Source organism: Mytilus californianus, unplaced genomic scaffold, assembly GCF_021869535.1.
Source record: "Mytilus californianus isolate M0D057914Y unplaced genomic scaffold, xbMytCali1.0.p SCAF_2, whole genome shotgun sequence".
Taxonomy (NCBI): Eukaryota; Metazoa; Mollusca; class Bivalvia; order Mytilida; family Mytilidae; genus Mytilus; species Mytilus californianus.
Window position 1 is genome coordinate 27,851,366 of NW_026262668.1, and position 20,249 is coordinate 27,871,614.

General features: G+C 32.1%; 1 protein-coding gene across 1 annotated transcript; it reads right to left on the minus strand.

The window, feature by feature from the left end:
• On the minus strand, nucleotides 1-18,534 carry LOC127729617 (mucin-5AC-like). The gene is made up of 9 exons (XM_052237466.1): nucleotides 18,501-18,534; nucleotides 17,788-18,078; nucleotides 15,944-16,288; nucleotides 15,229-15,373; nucleotides 10,897-11,072; nucleotides 8,993-9,131; nucleotides 7,346-7,641; nucleotides 949-1,108; nucleotides 1-513 (listed from the first exon to the last, which is right to left on the minus strand). Exons 2-9 carry the CDS (start codon nucleotides 17,954-17,956, stop codon nucleotides 327-329), a joined length of 1,617 nt encoding a protein of 538 aa, XP_052093426.1. The 5' UTR covers nucleotides 17,957-18,078; nucleotides 18,501-18,534; the 3' UTR covers nucleotides 1-326.
• Between the last annotated feature and the right edge of the window lie 1,715 nt (nucleotides 18,535-20,249).

Consider the following 20,249-nt stretch of genomic DNA (forward strand, 5'->3'; position numbering starts at 1 on the left):
TTGGTTTTTATATTTGAAATGAAATAAGGTTAACAATAAACATGGTTATTTTCTTAACGATTTGCTGAGCAAAGAGAAAAGTTATCGAGAATTTTAATGTGTGCCAATAGATCTACAAATGGGGACAGTTTGTCGATAATGAAATTTCATTAGTAGTGAGATGATTTCGATGAATTTAACATTTTGCTTATCTTTGCGAACTTGTTAACACCAATATGATTCAAGTAAGAACCTTGCTAGAGGAATGAAGAAATCTATAGCGACTTTTTACTTTAAAGTTTTTTAAATAAATTTTATGCTTAAAGTACATTTTATTTTTTTATTTTTTATCCGTTATGCAGTCTATACCACGTCGTTGCATTAGGAACTAGACCAGAGTTGCAACCATCACTCGTGCAACAAAAATGGCAATTGAAAGCGGATGGATTTTTGACAACTCCATATCTTTTACAATAGTCCTCATCTGCGGTTTCTACTATCCATTCTTTTCTACATATACGGTCTGTGACACACCTATGATAAAACAATTGAATTGCATGAAATGTTTGCTGGTCAAATTTTCCGTCAAAGTTCTTTTGTAGCAGAAATAACAAAAAAATGATAAAAAAAAATGTTGTCAGAAGTGTAATGGAGGTGAATGTTTATTTTTTGTTTTTTCTCTATTTTTGGAACTTCTGAGGAATATATTTGAATGATTTGCCTAGAAAAGACCAGATTTGTTACAAAATAGAAAAATCTGAAAATGCAAGGATTAAAATATAACTGCTGCACCTTTTTTTATGATGTCGAGTTTTTTTTTTTTTTTTTTTTTTTTTGATTATTTGATTTCCCTTGCTGGTCGTTGAACGCAATGTAGTGGCGTCTGACTTAATGTTTTACAGTACAAACGATGTGTATTTGTGGTTGTTTATTCTCTGTCAGGTCAACAATTTGTATTTGAATACGAACCTTTTGTAAACGTCTGCATTTCCATTTGAATCCTGAATGATATCTGTCATACAATACGGATACGCTCCATTACATTCTTTTAGCTGTGACGTAGAAACCTGTCGGCTGCTGCAGGGTATGCCATTTGACGTATCGCCACATTGGTGGCAAGAAATCTTAGCTGTAAACGATAACAAAACTTCAAGCATGGCATTAAAGTCATGAAATATCTACTATTTTCATATCTATAGATAAATAGACAACGTATAACTATACAACTCGTGATTTTTACCTTTAATAATTCGCATACAATAATTATATATAGTTTTAAAAATAACAATTCTTTTGAATATTTTAAAAGGAGATGATTTAGATTGAAACCATTTTTTGATTTATCAGCAATGCAAAGTGATTTTGATGTTTGTTGTAAAATTTAGTTTTCTGTGTACATTAACGAGAAATGCTCACCTTTAGGAGTTGTCGATGTTGTGGGAACTGCTGTAATATATTATGCAACAATTTTAAATACAACATTATCTAACAAAAGCACATATTTTTCTTGTGTTTATGCATAGATGTATAAACCGGTTTATGTAATGCATTTTTTTCTAATCTTTATAATATACAATGTGCCATTTCATGAAAATAACACTTTATAAATTTCATGCGTCCGTAATGATCCAAAAAAAGTTACATCAACATTTACTTTGGTCACAGTTTAGATCTTGAAGATAAAGAAAATGGCAGTCATGTAAAGTGGTAAAACAATAAATATTGAGACTTATTTTTTTCATGAAATGTGTTCTATCTCACACAAAAGGTTACTGGGGGATAGAAATATGGTCATTTAATTCTTCTTCCGAACGGCATTAACACTCTTGCCAAAATGGGGCGATCGTTTGGCTGTGCAGGATGTACAAATACGCAGCCACGTCCGGTCAGAATGGGGACGTTAAATCCGATGCCTTGTGTAAAGAGAATGCCATGTTCTCTGTACGTTAAGAACCATGTCAACAACTCTTTGAGGGGTCCGTAGGTGGCCTGTTGCAAGACAAATATTCTGTCCCTGTCTAATATACCCTTATTTTCCATTTTCAGTAAAAATTTCACCGACCTTCATCCAGGACGGCCTCTATTACGGGACCTACCTATTGTATGTATTGTTATTTTGTTCTCGTCCTGAACATGCATGAAATATATGCCACTGGACGTTAAGCAACCAACAATCAATCCACGAAATTGTACAAGGTAGACATTCCATATTTCCTTTCATGCATGTTTAATTAAATTTGAATTAAATAACACCTGAGTCCAGTTGTCAGATATCAACTGACCGACACTCGTGCATCTTAGTATGGAGAAGTATAAAGTCTATCAAAAGTAATTCAAGGCAAGTCTTACATTTTCCTTTTTTTCTGGTAAAATTAAGTAACACTTGTAATTACTTATCCAACATTACACGTGATTGATTTGATATTGGAGAAAACTAAGTAACTTACAACTGTTTTACAACTTACGTATAGTATTTTAAAGTTCATCAGGTGAACAATGAAAATCAGTTACCGTGAACTACATTCCATGCTTCACTTAATTTATTAATAAGGTTAGATCAGCTACTAGCACATGTTTTAAACAATATATTGGCTTTATACGTGCAATTTAAAAGAACTGTTTAACAATTATTCTATGTTGTAATTGAGAATAATTTAAGATGTATTCATAACGAATGTTGATAAAAGTTCCGAGAGGACCGATGGCGATAATTAAGTGTCTATTTTCGAAAACTTGTTACCTGTAGTGGAAAGTGTTGTGGAATTCGTAGTTGAAACCGTAGTAGGAGTTGTAGGAACTGAAAGTGTTGTGGAATTCGTAGTTGAAACCGTAGTAGGAGTTGTAGGAAATGAAAGTGTTGTGGAATTCGTAGTTGAAACCGTAGTAGGAGTTGTAGGAACTGAAAGAGATATTAGTGGTTATACATTTATAAAAGTTACTCAATCTGTATGTCTGTGAAGTGTTTTGTTGATAGATTATTGTTTGTTTATGTCTTTTTTTTTCATATTTTGGTTATGGTAATGCCAGTCCGTCTAAAACTCGTGATTATATGAGCTGCGTCGAATAGAAATCGACCTTATGCAAATGACTATCAATACATATGTTAACCTATTTCGGGTTGAAAAAATCTTTATGGGAAGTCCCTATATGTTTGAAAATTGAGCTGTTATAAGTAAATCAACAACACAGACCAAGATCTATCTTTTATTTCGTATTTGAATGATCCGAAATATATCAAAGTCTTATACATGTACATGTATACGTGTATTGCTCCTTGATAGATTTCAATGTCCTAAAAGATGTACTTAGACGAAATTAATAAAATCTAGAATTTAAAATTGACACTATAAGCCAGAAGAGCATTAGTTAAGGAACAACAATAGCTAAAAATATTGATAGGTTATGGAGCTCTTTTTCGAGATATTTATTTTTTTTTAAATCGGACTTTTACCTTATATTTGCATTGGTATTATTGGAGTCTCTAATCGAAAGAAAAGAAATCTAGAATCTGCTTAAATTTTGGTAAATGACCTTTTATGAGCGATTGAAGTCTAAAATAAAAAGACAAATGGGTATTATGGGGCAAAATATTTTACCCTGTATCGTAGGAAAAAAACAAGGAGTCCGAACATCTGACAAAAATTCCTAAACCTGACCTAAGTATATCATTAACTGGAGGATATTGATATTTTCAAAAGCGTACACTAGAAATTCAACCAATGAAAGAAGTTTATTTTTATTTTAATGTACACAGATTTTCATTTCATATATTGCTTTAGATTTCGAAACAGTGCATTTAAGAGAAGAGCAAAACGAGTATTTCAATAGGGAAAAGAGGCCAACGATATCAAGAGGACAGTAAAACAGGGACTTATACAGAATCAAACTATTTCCGACCTATCCCGTTCGCTATATTTGAATCCCTTCATTCTTATGTTTTATTTACCTCCTGTCTTAGGATTTTTTCTATCATTTACGGGTTCCCCTTATTTTTAGTGTTACTTTTAAGATAGTATCTTTGGTCTTCTACGTGTTTACATCTTTTAAAACATATGATTCAAAAATTTAATTGAATATTTTTTTACAATTATAAACAATATTGAAACCAAAATATGGTAAGCATCAGTTCGTAAATTAAAATCAAATATTCAAACTTAAGTTACATTCAGCTCATAACCATGCAATAAACAATAAAAATTTACAAATACACTTCCCTTGATAGAATTGAATTATATGCACTTTCCAAAAACGGTTCCAAAGATGTAAAAATGTAATTCAGTGATAATGTTATTGAATATTTCAGTTTCCACGACAGCATGATTTTGTATATTTGAAAGATGTTTAAAAAAGGCTATTATTCAAAACTTTGTTTAGTAACGATATTGTAGGGTTAGGTGCTTCACATGATTTATTTTTTTGTTATACTTTCTTCTTCTACCTTTAGTTATTCCAATGACGAGACACTTTGCCGATAGTTGACTTTGTGTATATCTTTGTATCGTTTAGTCCATAATTTGTTGTGGTAATGGCCGATCTGGGTAATGTTATGAATTTTTAATTTACTCAATTATCTAGACTAGTACTGAATTAGAGCTTGACATTTAACATTGACGCTTACCTACTGTTGAGAACCGTATTTTTACCTCTTAATGATCTTCGGCTTTATTTTTATTATAAGATTGATGCAGTATTGGCGTGTTCCTATTTACTTTTATTCAATGAATGTCGACTTTGTTAATGCTCGGACTTTATTGAGTATTGTGCGTCCCAAATATTTGCCTTGTAATTAACGCATGCTTTTTTTGTTGTTGTTATTTTACATGTTGTTTCAGTAGTATGGATAACCAACAACGATACAGTAGTTTAACAACATAACAAAATATAACATCTAGTGGCTATCATTTGGTAATTACGATGAGCAGGGACTCAGATAATACGTCCAGCTCTAAATTACCCCTAGCATATAAACAAGAGAACCCAAGCACTTAAATCGCACATGAAGCGACGTTATATGTGCACACGTACATTTTTAGAAAAAATTGCAATATTTGTTAGTTAGTTTAAGGCAATAGGAACGCTAATTACATCTTAAAGTCAAGCTTGGAACGCAAATGACATTTTAAAGCAAAGCTTTGATAAAGCATTTGTGTGAGGTCACGGTTCTTTATAAAGGTGCAACATCATGTGTGTTTCCTCAATAATTTGTCAAAATGACTCATATTTATTTCATTTTCACATTACTTAAATAAATAAAACATATGTATCAAATTGATTAATTATAATAAATTAATGTTAACGTGGTTTTATATTAATTATTAACCCGTTTGTTTACTAGGCTTCGTTGAAGACAAGAACTTCAAAATGGGAAAGTGGTTTCATAGGACAAAAAATATTGTAAAAAATATACATATCAAATGTTTAGCCGATTAAACACATAAAGTCTATAAATATCTAATACGAATGACCTCAAAATTGCGCCGATTGACATAATAAAAGTTGAAAAACAATCATAATTTATTATGTTGTTACTGACTGGCGTGAGGTTTTCTAACTCAAAAACATACGGAAAAAATCATATTTTATTTTATTTTTTTTATATTTCGTAGCTAATGCCCCTTTCATATGAGGAAGTATTAAGTCTATCAAAAGTTATCCAAGGCAAGTCTTACATTTTCCCTCTTTTCTGATAAAATTAAGTAACACTTGTAATTACTTATCCAACATTAAACGTGATAGATTTGATATTGAAGAAAACTAAGTGACTTACAACTTACGTAGTATTTTAAAGTTCATCAGATGAACAATGAAAATCAGTTACCGTGAACTACATTCCATGCTTCACTTAATTTAAGGTTAGATCAGTCTACTAGCACATGTTTTAAACAATATATTGGCTTTATTCGTGCAATTTTAAAAAAAAAACAGTCTAACAATTATTTTATGTTTTAATTGAGAATAATTTACGATGTATTCATAACGAATGTTGATAAAAGTTCCGAGAGGACCGATGGCCCAAGACTACAATTAATGACCCCACTTTACGTTGTTCACGAATAAAGTTCCCTTTAATTAAAGTGTATTTTTTCTTTATTTTTTTCTTTCCTTTTCTCATACATTTCTTAGTTTTTATAAGGTGGAAATGAAAGAAGAGAGCTGAAATAATTTTTTGGATGTTTTATTTTAACTGATTTTGATATGAAAAGAGTGATTAGGCCAGGTGCAAAAAGGTAATATTTACAGTTTTCGGAACATCTCTTGACTTGTCCATAGGGGTATGGATGTGTATTGGCTAAATTTGTAAGATGTAAACGTTCAATTTTTCTGAAACTTTGATATATTTTAGGTCTTGTACTGTACATTACACACACAAAAGATTTGACAAAAAAGCAGGTAATTTTTTTTTAATTAGACAAAACGTTATAAAGAACTAGTAGAGGAATTAATTGTGGTCTGTGGCCCGATGGCGATAATTAAGTGTCTATTTTCGAAAACTTGTTACCTGTAGTAGAAAGTGTTGTGGAATTCGTAGTTAAAACCGTAGTAGGAGTTGTAGGAACTGAAAGAGATATTATACAATTATTGCCTTTGAATGAGGTCGATACGAGGTTATATCGACCTAAGAGAAGCATATTGACTGAGGACGAAGTCCGAGGTCGATATGCTTCTCTTGGTCGATATAACACCATATTGACCTCAATCAAAGGCTACGGCTACAATATTTATATCATTAATCAACAACAGCAGGGACTCAGACAATACATGTTGTTTCTGTAGTATGGATAACCAACAACGATACAGTAGTTTAACAACACAACAAAATATAATATCTAGTGGCTATCATTTGGTAATTATGATGAGCAGGGACTCAGATAATACGTCCAGCTCTAAATTACCCCTAGCATATCAACAAAAAAGACAACCCAAGCACTTAAATCGCACACGAAGCGACGTTATATGTGCACACGTACATTTTTAGAAAGAATTGCAATATTTGTTAGTTAGTTTTAAGGCAATAAGAACGCTAATAACATCTTAAAGTCAAGCTTGGAACGCAAATGACATTTTAAAGAAAAGCTTTGATAAAGCATTTGTGTGAGGTCACGGTTGTTTATAAAGGTGCACGTGGTTTCATAGGACAACAAATATTGTAAAATATATATATATATTTAGCCGATTAAACACATATAGCCTATAAATATTTAATACGTATGACCTCAAAATTATTGTGCTGATTGACATAATTAAAGTTGAAAAACAATCATATGTTGTTACTGACTGCCGTGAAGTTTTCTATCACAAAAACATACGGGAAAACATTTGTTTTACATTCAATGACTGACAAAATCGAAACATGACGTATACTTACATGTATTTGAAACTGAAGGAAGTGTACTTGAAGCAACAGGAAGTGAACTTGATACTACCGGAAGTGTTGCAGTACTTGGAACTACAGGGAGTGTTGTTGGTTGTATGAATAGTTTAATTTGGTCTGGTTTAGGATGAAGATTACATGGGGTGGTTGCATTGGATTCACAACAATAATGACAAAGAAGCTTATTTCCTGTTTTGGAAGCATCAACACCGGTCATATTCCCTGTCAAACAGGCGTCGGTTTTTCTCGACTGTAACCATTTTCCTTTACACTGTTCTTGGGATGCACATCTAAAAATACCATGTGTGTTACCTCCACTTGTATAAAGCTTTCATTATTTTAAGGGAAATAATCGTTATATATCAAGTGTTTTGTGTCTATTGGTTTCTGTCTCGTTGACTTAGACCCCACTTCTTCCTATATACATAAATTGTCTAAATTCATTATCTTTCAAAATTGGTATGCGGATGGTTCATATGTTTTCTGTAGTGGTTGTTGATTTTTCGATGTACTTTTTTATCTGGTGACGCTATTTTCTAATAAATAAATGAATGCATTTCAATTCTGAATGTATACTTTCGATGGTTTTTCAAATACTAATGAAAATTGATATTTTATCTTATTTATTTCATCGATAAGCCCAGTGTTTCGCTTTTTAACACGAGCCCCCATCACGATAGTTGGACGCTGAAGTGGTAATCTAAGGTAGCAATACACAGTTAGAAGTTTAGTTTCGCATTATGGCCATGTGAATTTTTTAAATATGAAAGTTTTTGTACAATAAAATTGATTTTTAGATAGTTGAAGAATAATATAGCCTTCCAAGTGGGTTTATATGATCATTTAGATTGTTTTAGCATGTTTTATAGGCCATTTTTCTGTTTGACAGTCCGTATTTTCCTATCCGCACTGCCCTTGATCTAGAAATTATTGTACTGTTTTTCAACAAAGATTTGTTGCTCGATCTTTTCAATTCAATTTTATGGAAAAACAAGCAGAAATGCATAAGATTTTTTGTTTACCTCTTGATAGATATAGGTCTATGGTTTCAGGAAAGGTATCACTCTAATTGATTGAAATTTTCCTTTTGACCAAATTTTTGAGACTTTTGTGGCATGTTCACTCCCCTTTTTTGCAATATTTTGTATCAAATAAATGCAGATTGTTGCCATGGTTACACCAAAAGAGATTATATTTCACCTTTTTAACTATTAAAAATGAAATCTATGGAAGATGCTCTTTCCAGAAATATACACATGCATAACACAAATAGAAAGCCTTATTTATTAGATAGGAAGGAAAAGAGGGTGGTTAAAAATTATGAGTGTCAATTTTAAGGTTTTTTCCTAACTGTGTATTGCTACCTAAGGTGCTCCGGAAGGATTAGAAGATTTACATGTGAAACCCATCGTGTCACTCCTATAAAACACGTTGGCAAGTTATATCAAGTGATCATGTATCACGCAAAAGCCGATTGGCAATTGAATCTCGTCTTACCACGTATATGCTGTTTCATAAGTTTGAAGGGAAGTCCGAAGTTAACCGAAGTTGTGTTTTTAAAATATTTTTCACTTTGCACAAGGTTCTTGATATTTGTCATGATATATCAGATATGTAAAGTACCAAAAATTTATACTGAACCTTCTAAAATCCCTAGTTATAAGGTTCTGAGTCGTCGGATCTGTGTCATAAACCACATCATTGAGACAGAATCTTTCTGAAGGAGGACAATCTTGTACCTTATTCCCATTTTGTGGACCGGTTACAACACATTTATAGGCTGCAAAAATACAAAATAAACGATTGGTTACAGAATCGGTAAATGAACACATCAAAAATATCAGCCTTATAATTTTGTACTCAAGACGCGTGTTTTGGACAACATTAAAAATTGGAACTCTATCAACTTTCTCAACTTGTTAGGCAAAATTAATCATGTGTATATCATCAACATCGAATACCAAACAACAATTATAAAATTTGTTTAAAGACCTTATAAAATACACACGAAATTTTGAAAATTTCCTTTTTCATATTTATAGTCAGTAAATGCTCAACTACACATGTAGTGGTCCTTCTGACTTTTGCTGTTACAACTGCAAACATGCACCTCGACGTAAATATTGTTACAAAACAGTATGTTGATAACGATATTGACTATTTCAGTAGTATCAAATATTCTTAAGATAACTTATGCTCCCTTTTAGTTCAGTGATGTCTCCATTGATTCTTTTTTCTACAAATCACACAAAATCACACAATCTTGTAAAATTTTATCATCCAGAAGTTTTGTTATTTGAGAAGTGGTCTTTCGATAAATCGGAATAAAACTACACCACTTGTAGTCGTTTTAATTTCTTTTTACATGATAAAAAATATAAAAATACACAAATCGAATTTCAGTGCAAAAATTATTTATTAAAAGCCATTTGTTTTTTGCTTAATAATATCTATGTTATGGAGATAATAAATATAGTCAAGGGATAGGTATTCCAACTGGAGCAAACTGTGTCCCATTTATTACACTGTCAGATTGAATTTTTTTTGTTACGAATCAAAGATTACAGCAAGATTAAGAAAGATCTAATGAAACAACTTTAATTAGATATTTTAACAATCTCTGCATATATTTAGACGATGTGTTCTCTGTAAACAATCCAGATTTTTCGTAATATAAAACAACTCACTCTTACTAAATCGACAAGGTATTTTTTCAACCTTGGCACTTAAATATTGCATGGCAATTGTCGTACTAAAATTTGTAATAAAGGAACAAAGTGTCCTCTTCTTTTGTTAATTGTCGTTTCCTTGGTTACGATGTTCCTTTTGTTCCCTCTAATGGAACGAACTTTTCTCATTTGGTTCGATATGCACATGTTTGCAGGGAGGTCTCAGATTTCTATGATCATACTACTTTCATTACTAGAAATGTACAACAGGGATATTGATGATCATAAATTGGTCAAAAACATCTAACTAAATTTAATCACATATCAACTTACAACTATCGATCTTAGTGTGTATTAGTGTGTACCAAATAAGTTAAGAACTTTGAGCTTGCTAAAAGTAGCTGCACACATTTTTTATACAGTAAGATATTGTTTTTTTGTATTTGTGATTTTTCTAATCAATTGAACAGTTGATTTTTTAGTCAAGTGCTTTCCCCCTTTTTGATGATTTAGAGTAAAAGGGAGACGTTTGAGATCCTAAGAAACACATGTTGATAGACATTTCTTAAGTAGGGCATGTTAGCGGTTGTCTTTTCTTATCTTTATTAAAAAAATTTTCTTTATTTTTTTTCATTTGGGGATTTTTTTATTAAATGCTGGTCTTTTATAGCCTCTACGTTAATCCACAACTTTTTTTACCACGGCTGTTTAGAGATTAACGTATTGTATAGACCTTATTCTAGTGTTGACGTCCATATATTGACCTCTAGATGTTTTTGAGGGTTTTGTTTTTCGCTTGATGTCTCAATGACGTAAACCCCACGTCCTCTTGGTAGAACTTTATTTGTCAGTATTATTGATTAACTTGCTATATACCTCTGTTTTGAGTTTGACCAAAGTTTGTTAAGTTTGTTGGTTTTTCCGTCATCGCATTGCAAGGTTTACCATTAGGTCCCTGACAACAGTATGTACACACGCCATTTTGAATACATTCAGTTCCGTTACCAGTGCCAATCCAGTAATCCCAATAGCACTCTACTCTACTTGCACATCTTGAAAATATGCACGGGCATTATATTAACAAACTTTAAGTGAAAAGACCATAATTATATATCTTCTGTTAGTCTACTGATCGGGATGATGAAATGATAAAAGGGGGAGGGTTGAGATATCAAAACCTAGTTTAAACCCGCCACATTTCCTTGTGCCTGACCGAAGTATAACACTTCGCAAATAGTCGTATATTTAATCTTTATGTCTTTCGTTATTAAAAGAATTGAGTATTGATGGCAGGTCTTTGATTGTTGCTGTTTGAATTTCATTCACAACTTTTACAGACTTGGGATGCATTAGAGCTTGCTATATATGTAAAAACCTGTCGATTGTTGATGTCTTTTGTTTGCATTTTATCGGTTCGTTGCTGTCTCATTGACGTATAACTCACATCTCCTTTTATTCTTATACTTTTTACCTCTATTTACATATAATACCTGTATGCAGGTCTTACCGTGTACATTTATTTTTTAAGAAATGGATGCCCGTAACATATTTTAATTGCTCATTTTTAAAAGTTGAATGTTTGTGGACGTCGCATGGCGACATTTCCGTAGATTTTTACTCTTTGAAGTGAATACCCAGGGCCGTAGCGTAATGGAGGCAACTGAGGCAAATGCCTCACTTTTGAAGTGTCATTTTTTTTTTCAATTATGTATTTTACATTATCAATATGCGAGTTTCGAGTTTCAAATTATCTACCGGCACACTACATACAGTGTGTCCAATCTGCAGCAGCGATTGTAGCTTTTACCATAGCGGTGACGGTAAAAAAATAAGTGTTCCGAATACAAATCAAAATAAAAAAATTGAAACACAAATCTTAATGTCGTTACAAAACTGGTTGAAGACGGGTTCTTTAAAGAGAAAAAAAAGAGGAAAAAGGTAACTCATGAGTATAAACACTCCCTATAAGTATGCTGGCTTATTCCTTTCCTTGGTTTATTTTTGAATCGATAACGCTATAGTTACCAATGTTTACACTATGATCAACTCACTGAACAACAAATGCTAATCGATAAAATAATTCATTGACCAAAAATATAATAATTAGTTATAATTAATTTAAACAAAATCATGAAGCACCTTTTCTATGGAAGTCTTTAATGTATAAGGCAATTCATGATTTTTATTTATCGGAGAATCGGAAAGTTTTGATTGACCACACAGATTAACTTTAATATTGAAACTTGTTTTGTTACTTACTAGGCTAGCTATTAACAAAAAAACGCATTTCTGTTATATTTTTTTTTGTTTTTTATTATGAATACATTGACCTCTCCCATAGTAATGCTGAAATAATCTTCTCCCGTTTCAGGCACCCGAACCCCCCTAAAAAAATTTTCGCTTCGCTCGGCTCAGTTGATTTGGACATGCGCTACGGCATTGATACCTCATCTGTTAATATATACTATGAACGTTTGAGTATGTTTCAATATATTTAGCAATGTCGAAAGACCTGCATAATGTCAAATTATAAAAATACTGATTGTTTAGTCTCTAAGAAAACTTGTAAGATATCCGTTGCTATCTTTGCAGTTTGGGTACTCGGTGCAATTTGGGTACCATGACGTTACATATGTCAGACAACTGAAAACAAGGACACAAATAAATAAAAGACATCTATAGGTTAGACAAGTGTCTCTTAAATTTGATAGTCCCGATTCTATGAACAGTTATAAATGAATTAAACAGAAGCTATATGTTAAAGATCTAATATCAATATTTGTCATATATTTAGTAGTAAATACAGTAGTTTTGAATATTTGATAAATAGCCTGCTGTTTAATCGGTATCGCTCAACTTTGATGCGCACCCTTTATCACACCCTTTTATCGCATGTCTACCCTTTATCACACCCCTTTATCGCACCCCTGCTCGGATTTCTCGTTCTCGTTCTATACGGAGTCTCTCGGACAGTTCGTATATACTCTCCTGTTTAAATATATGATAAAGCGTATAAAATATGGCAAATTCGTATCACATGCCGTATCACCCTCGGCCAATATCATCCCTAGGGCCTAAAGGCCCTCGGGCTGATATTGATATCTCGGGATGATACGGCATGTGATACGGATTTTGCCATGTATTATTCTGTATACACTATTAGCAACAATGTACTTGAATCTGCATTCAAAATAATAATCACTTAATTTTTTTTAAAACAATTTTCTTTCTTTCGTCAGGAAAACTACATCAGTGCAAGATGTGAATACCAAGATATATAATAAACCATCAAGGAGCTGTGTGCTATTCAATATGCTTCCTAATGTTTATCTATCATTTATCTTATTGTGAATACATTTTCTACATGTATCCTGATAAATTGATTAAATCAAAGATCTGCTAATAGAAGATGAAAAGTCAAGCAGCACGATCAATAATATTAGGACATGTAGGTGAAAAGATGAAAGGGATGTCTACAACACATACATCTTGTTTATGTATTTCTTTAAAGACAGCCATAGAAAAACAACAAAGTTAACTAGGAATAAGCATTGGATGAAACAGTATTGGGATTCTAATGGGCAGGTATGTCTTTATTGATTTACATGTACCTGTATATACATACATGTATATACATATGATCATAAATTCCCTTACAATGTGAAACATTGAGATTTACTCCAAATACTTGGTGTGATTCGGGAAAGTTATAATTTTTCGGTACTTTATTTTTTCTATTTAATATCTCGTAATGTTGATATAATTTAAACGATTTTGTATAATCGAAAACATAATAATAATTCAGGAGAAAGCGATTCACGCAATGAAATCTAAAAGATAAATTGTGTGAATTTAGAACGCGTTTTTAAACGGGATTTTAACCTAAATTATTAGTTTTACGTAAAAAATCTACTTGTTTTGTATATCTTAATATAAAATTCAAATTTTCAAAAAAAAAAACGTTTACCGCCATGAGCATTGAAATGTCATGGCGGGTCACATATGTGTTGGGGTAAAACTAGTTTTATTATACCCCAACTCTCCCTTTCTCCCTTTTTTAATCATGATCAATCATTGTGCACAAAAAAAAGATATATAAAAGAACTTTCAACAAAATCATTTAAGAAAAGGCATTTAACGAAAAACAAAAGTAGAGTAGGCAACGAAAAACAAGTACAAACAAAATAATAGCAAACTGTATTAAACCGTATAAAAAATTATCGCAGTTACAGAAAGCAAGCTGAAACGACTAAAGCTGGTAATATGAAATACTACTATCCTTCATTTTTGTATGGATTGCTGTACTTTATAAATAATCTCAACAGCAACATCATTAACAATATACGAAGACATGATTATGTGAAATTCTCAAGACTTACTGTATAAAATTTCAATGCAGAAAACCGTGAAGAGAATCATTGTAGTCTCGCTTCAAACAATAAACTAGCAAATATATGCTTATTCAAAATACTAAAACCAGCGACCGAATGAATAAAAACAGTATAATTTCAATCAGAGGCGGCAGATATCAAAGGGATATTCAAACTCATAAGTCGATGACAAACTGACATCGTCATGGCCAAAAAACGAAAAAAAAACAAAAGACCAAAAGACAAATAACAGTATACAAAACACAACATAGAAGACTAAGGACTGAGCAACAAGAACCCCTACAAAAACAGAGGTTGATCTCAGGTACTTCAAAAGGGTAAGCAGATCCTGCTCCACATGTGACATCCGTCGTGTTTTCCCTATGAAATATGCTGACTAGTTAGTCTAGTTATATCGATTGATTAGGCATCACGCACTAGTGTTTTGTTAATTGACTCTTGTCTAACCCAAAAACTTCATCAAAAATATAAAAAAAAACATCGGTCATGTACATTTTCTAACCCTGAAAATTGACCAAATGTGAAATTTTGAAATTGAAACAAGTTTGGCATGATAATTTAACCATTTGGACTTTGGTTGATAGTTTTCCCATTGGCATTCATACCACATCTCCTAATTTAATAAAGGTCTCTTTTAAAGAGATCGTTGAATTTGACACACATGTCCTCTGTATATCAGTTTGGGAAAATCCATTTCTTTTATAAAAACTATATCGTGCCTTTAAATACCAGATGAAGGTTGTTCCGATGCGATGGGTTGCTTATACTTGGGAAATGCTGTGCTTTTAGTTGTTTTCTTCTATAAAACATAATTTACCTATGAAGAGTTTTTGTCCAATTACCATTATGATATATGATTTCATTGAGACAATAAGGTCTCTCCCCACTACACACAGTATAATCCATAGGAGAACAAGAAGCACTTTGATCTTCTGTACACACCAAACATTTAGTACCATTTACTGTAAAATAAGAAATAAAACAGACAGTGAGATAATTGTAACGGTAGGAGTTATTTCACAAGCTGAAAGAAATGTTAGTATATGTTATGATGAAATTATTCTTAACATTCCAATAGTATTACTTGAATCCTTGGCTTTCAAATATTCGGCTTTGAGCGTTCCTGATGAAGGTTAATCCAGAAAAGCGCTTCGGACGTATGAAATTTATAACGTGTTGTTTTCATTTTTTTGAAGTAATGATAAAGAGTTTCAGTTAAGAATTGCTTACATCCACTTCATTTGAACTTTGGTGGATAGTTGTCTAAATGGCAATCATACCACATCTCCTTATGTTTTTACTATATATATTCAAGCTTTAGTGCTTTCTGTTAGAAAATGTTTCCGGAAGATGGAACATATCATATTCCCACCAATTACTCCATTTAACTTCAAGTATATATGTTCTTGCAAGTTTTTTACCCTTTAGAATGTCGCGACTCCTTTGTAAAATTATGTGCAATATTTTTCACAAGTACAAGGAATAATATGCTGTTGGTCAATAATAAATAGACAATAAAATATATAGCTGACCCGCTGCTGAAGTTGTTATGACTGTAGTTGGAGTTGTAGATGTTATAGTTGTAACTGTAGTTGGCATAGTTGGTAAAGTGGTAGGAATCGGCGTAGTTGTTGCCAACGTTGTATGGGTCGTTGTTGGTGTCGTTGTTGGTGTCGTTGTTGGTGTTGTTGTTGGTGTCGTTGTTGGTGTTGTAGTTGGTGTAGTTGTTGTTGTAGTTGGTGTCGTTGTTGTTGGAGTCGTTGTTGGCACAGGTGTTGTAGTGGTTGGTGTTGTTGTTGGCGGAGTAGGCTTAGATGTGGTTGTTGCTGTAGTTGTATGTTTTATTGTGTGCTGTGCTGAAGTGGAACCTGAACTTCCTATTGTCAAGTAGACCCAAATGAATATAAAATTCAAGCATTGCTTCACGTGTTTTATGTAAAACAAGATATTTATAATTTAGAATACCGTCTAATCGACGACTATCTGTACTTTTAAAAATCAATCATCATCAACAGCTAAGTCATCATCCCAGAATTATTCTACTTCTCGATCTTTGCTTCTTCCTTTTTTTTTTTTTGATTCATAGCTCGTATAATTTCCATTAAACTATTTTAGCACAGAGCATCGCTACTTGATAACTGTTCGTTGTTACAAAAGTCAAAGTCCAAACAGATTAACAACTGTATCTTAAGTTATTTTTTAGATTTTAAATTATTGAAAATAAAATTGATGTAAGTATTAAGCCAATATTCAAATGTCCTAATACAATGTTGAATTGATAATCTTAAAGAAAAAGTTAACTCAAAGGAACATTAAAGTTAAATAGATCGTATCATATAGTAAGAGCTCTACATCATCGTAAAGAATGTGATGTCCAATTTGACATGATATATCTTTATGGTTTGTTCCCCCTTTTCGGAAAAGTTTTGCACCGATACCTTTTTTATGTTTTCTGTGTCTCTTAAGCATATTTCTAATCAAGCAATTAAGTTTGACCCTCCATTACATCATTCCTGTTGCATTTATAAACTGTGGTTAAAATAATATTTGGATAAGTTGAAAAGAGTAGGCCCGATAGGACCTCTTTTTGGCCCCAAAATATAGCATTTCAAAAATGTGTTAAAAATGTAAACTTTAAGCTATTAATTTGAAAGAAGAATACTTGAGTTACATAAATATTGGCTGTTTTTGACCTTACACTGCACATGCATCAGGTACTTGCATCATTAATTCATGCAAAATTACTTAAATCTGCACAATTTTAGTATTTGTGCTAATTTTTAGACTGTTTTTGTCTAAAATGGAAGTGGCCGCACTTGTTTTCAGTCTTGATATTTAAATATATGTTGTATTTGATCATGATACATATATTATATAAAGGTTGAGACTGAACACGAATGCGGCCACTTCCAATTTAGACAAAAACCATCTGAAAGTGACGTTTTGTGGCATAGTTGATAGATTTTTCATATTTAAGCTTGAATTTAGGCGTCTCTAATGACCAAATCAGTTCAAGTCTTTTACAAAAACTAATTGAATCGACTGAAGAAGACACTTAAGTGTTTAAAAAATGTAAAAAATCTTTCATCAGATGTACTTCAAATTTTAGGCCGAAATAAGCCCTTAGCGGATCTTCTCCTTTCACTGAATCTTATAGAACAGACAAGTGTTAAAATAGAGAAGTTCAATCAGTTGTAAAACAAAAGTACATATATTTTGTCGGAATGCTCTGGATAGTTTTATGATTGATGGACAATTACTAAATAGACTGGAAAACATGGCATTTTTTTTCAAAGGCAACCGATCTCAATACAGAAAAAAAACATATATTACAATCTTATTTGATACCAAAAATAAACAAATACATAAGTTTTACCTGTCTGCATGTATGATGGCATGTAGTTAGGGTTTATGTAAGTCTTTTCGTTGCAGAACCTGTCCTCGGGACAATGTGCAGTGCAACAATCATAGCACACAGTATTTACCGGCGGGGATGGAGATTTGCAGTCCGGATTCCTCAAAGAGCTGAGTGCAGCATTGTTCATACACACAGTTTCATTTGTTCCTCCTCTTTCATACGTTACGCCACCATTTGTGTATGTTTTCTTTAGAAAGCAGATGTCATGTCTAACATCGAGCTGTAAATTATTATCTCTACAAATTGATCCTGTATTAAAAAAATTAAAAAATTTTACTTCGATCATATTATCTTTTTTCTATTTCCGTACAGTGATTTTGTATAATAATAATTCCCTGAATTTTCCCACCTTGTATTCCATTTAACGTTCACAGATTTGTACAAAAAAACAATTTATTGTTTTTAGTTATTGCTTGTTTACGCTATCAGTGATACTGAAGACAAAGTTATCAATGGACCAGTTAAGGAAATTTCTGACATTACATTTCGCAGTTTCATTGTCGTCTGGAACATGGAAAGTCCAAAACAAAACAAACATTACACTTAACATTTTGGGAAAGTATACTGACAATCACATTTCGGGCTTTTTGGACTGACCTTTTAATTATTTTACCAAAAAAGGACTTAAATTATATTTTTTAAACGAGTTATACTGATACATGTGTACTTACTAGTTGATGGATGATTACAAACTGCGTGTGTTTCTCCTAAAATATGAAATATAATTAACAACATTTAAAATAAAAATCAATAAAATTATCAACCTGCTATGGAGGTTTAAAAGAAACAATGTTCGTGCGGTAAGTTTCATGTCTTCAATACTTGCCCTATATGCAGAATTATGTGTGAAAACGAATTTCGTGATTACCAGTGATTCAGAAAATCTTCTAAAGTACCAAGGATAAAAATTGAAACTATAATCACCAGTTACAATATATATGCAAACTTTACTGTACCAATGATATCGCTTTGTTCATATGACCCCTGTTGAAAAAAATCAAAAAAATCAATAATTTTATATAGAATCCTGAAGTTTGATGGTGTTATTAACGTCATTAGAGTTGTCTGACCCGATGGGTTCGGAATTATAATATTGGCTTAATGCAAACTTGACCAATTATGTCTGAACTTTCATGCGACCCATGGGAGGCACATGTATGATAATGGGGTTCATGAAGCGTAATATTGTTGTTGAACTTCTCTTGAACTTTTGAAATAGAATCATGAAAATCGATATATGATTAGATACCTAAATCATAATTAGCTTAAATTCTATTTTGATATTGAACATATGGTGTTGGCATTTAGTTATGGCCCTTTTGGGCATTGTCTCAGGGACTTCGAAAAAACGAAAAAAATGTGTCCTCGTACCCCTCCCACATTATCAAAGATTTTTTTTGTTTAATCAAAACTGTGAAAATAATTTTGTTTTTGTCATCAGAATAAAAGAAATGACAAAATTGTATTTCGAGTAATCATTTAATATTACATGTAAAAAGTGAATTCATATAAAGTAATTGGGATAACATATATGGGTTTTCAATATCTGTAGACATTTTCATAGTATTGTTGAATATTTTTAACCAACGAGAATTGCGAATAATAAATTAAAAAATAACATCTTCCACTTTTAAATGAATGCTCTCCCCAATTTCTTGTGCTGGTATATGCATCGTATATTTTGTTTGTATTCTTATTTATTGCCTTACATTGATAAACTAAAAGGTGAATGTGTCTGAGAACACGAATGCCCCCGCTCAAGCTTGCTTTTCAATAGAAAATGGGACGGGCGGACGAAAAGACGGAAGGATGGAGAATCAAGGGTAACACTAACTGGCCCCTTCGCCTTGCGGCGGGGGCATAAAAACTGCAATTTTACATTCAACAATGTCACTTACATCGACATGTTGAAAATACATTTTTGAAGTTGGCTGTCGCTCATACTTTACGAAAAATTCTTTGCCAAATATTGTAACTCAAAAATTAATGCGTACATTTATAATAAATAGTGTTCATCATAAAACAAAAATGGAATATTTGTTAATGTGATTTCAAGACAATGCGATCTGAACTTAAATGAAAGTTTAAACAAATGCAATAGTTAATTACATTATTCAGAAGAAACGAAACAAAAATAACAATTTCTAAATCTACAGTAGCCATTTCGTAAAATATATCAGTAATGACATCCTATACAAATTTAACAACGGTGTATTACATAATATCCATAAAATATAATTCTTTAGGTTGGAGAAATGTTTTACGGCAATTTCAGCAGCAACATTAGAACTCTTTATAAGACAATGTTTATAGAATATTTTTGTATACCTAAGGGAAATAATCATGTCTTAAAGTGCTGAAAACATTTTACTTGAAATATCTATATAAACATGATAAAAGTTACTTCAATTTACCAGTAC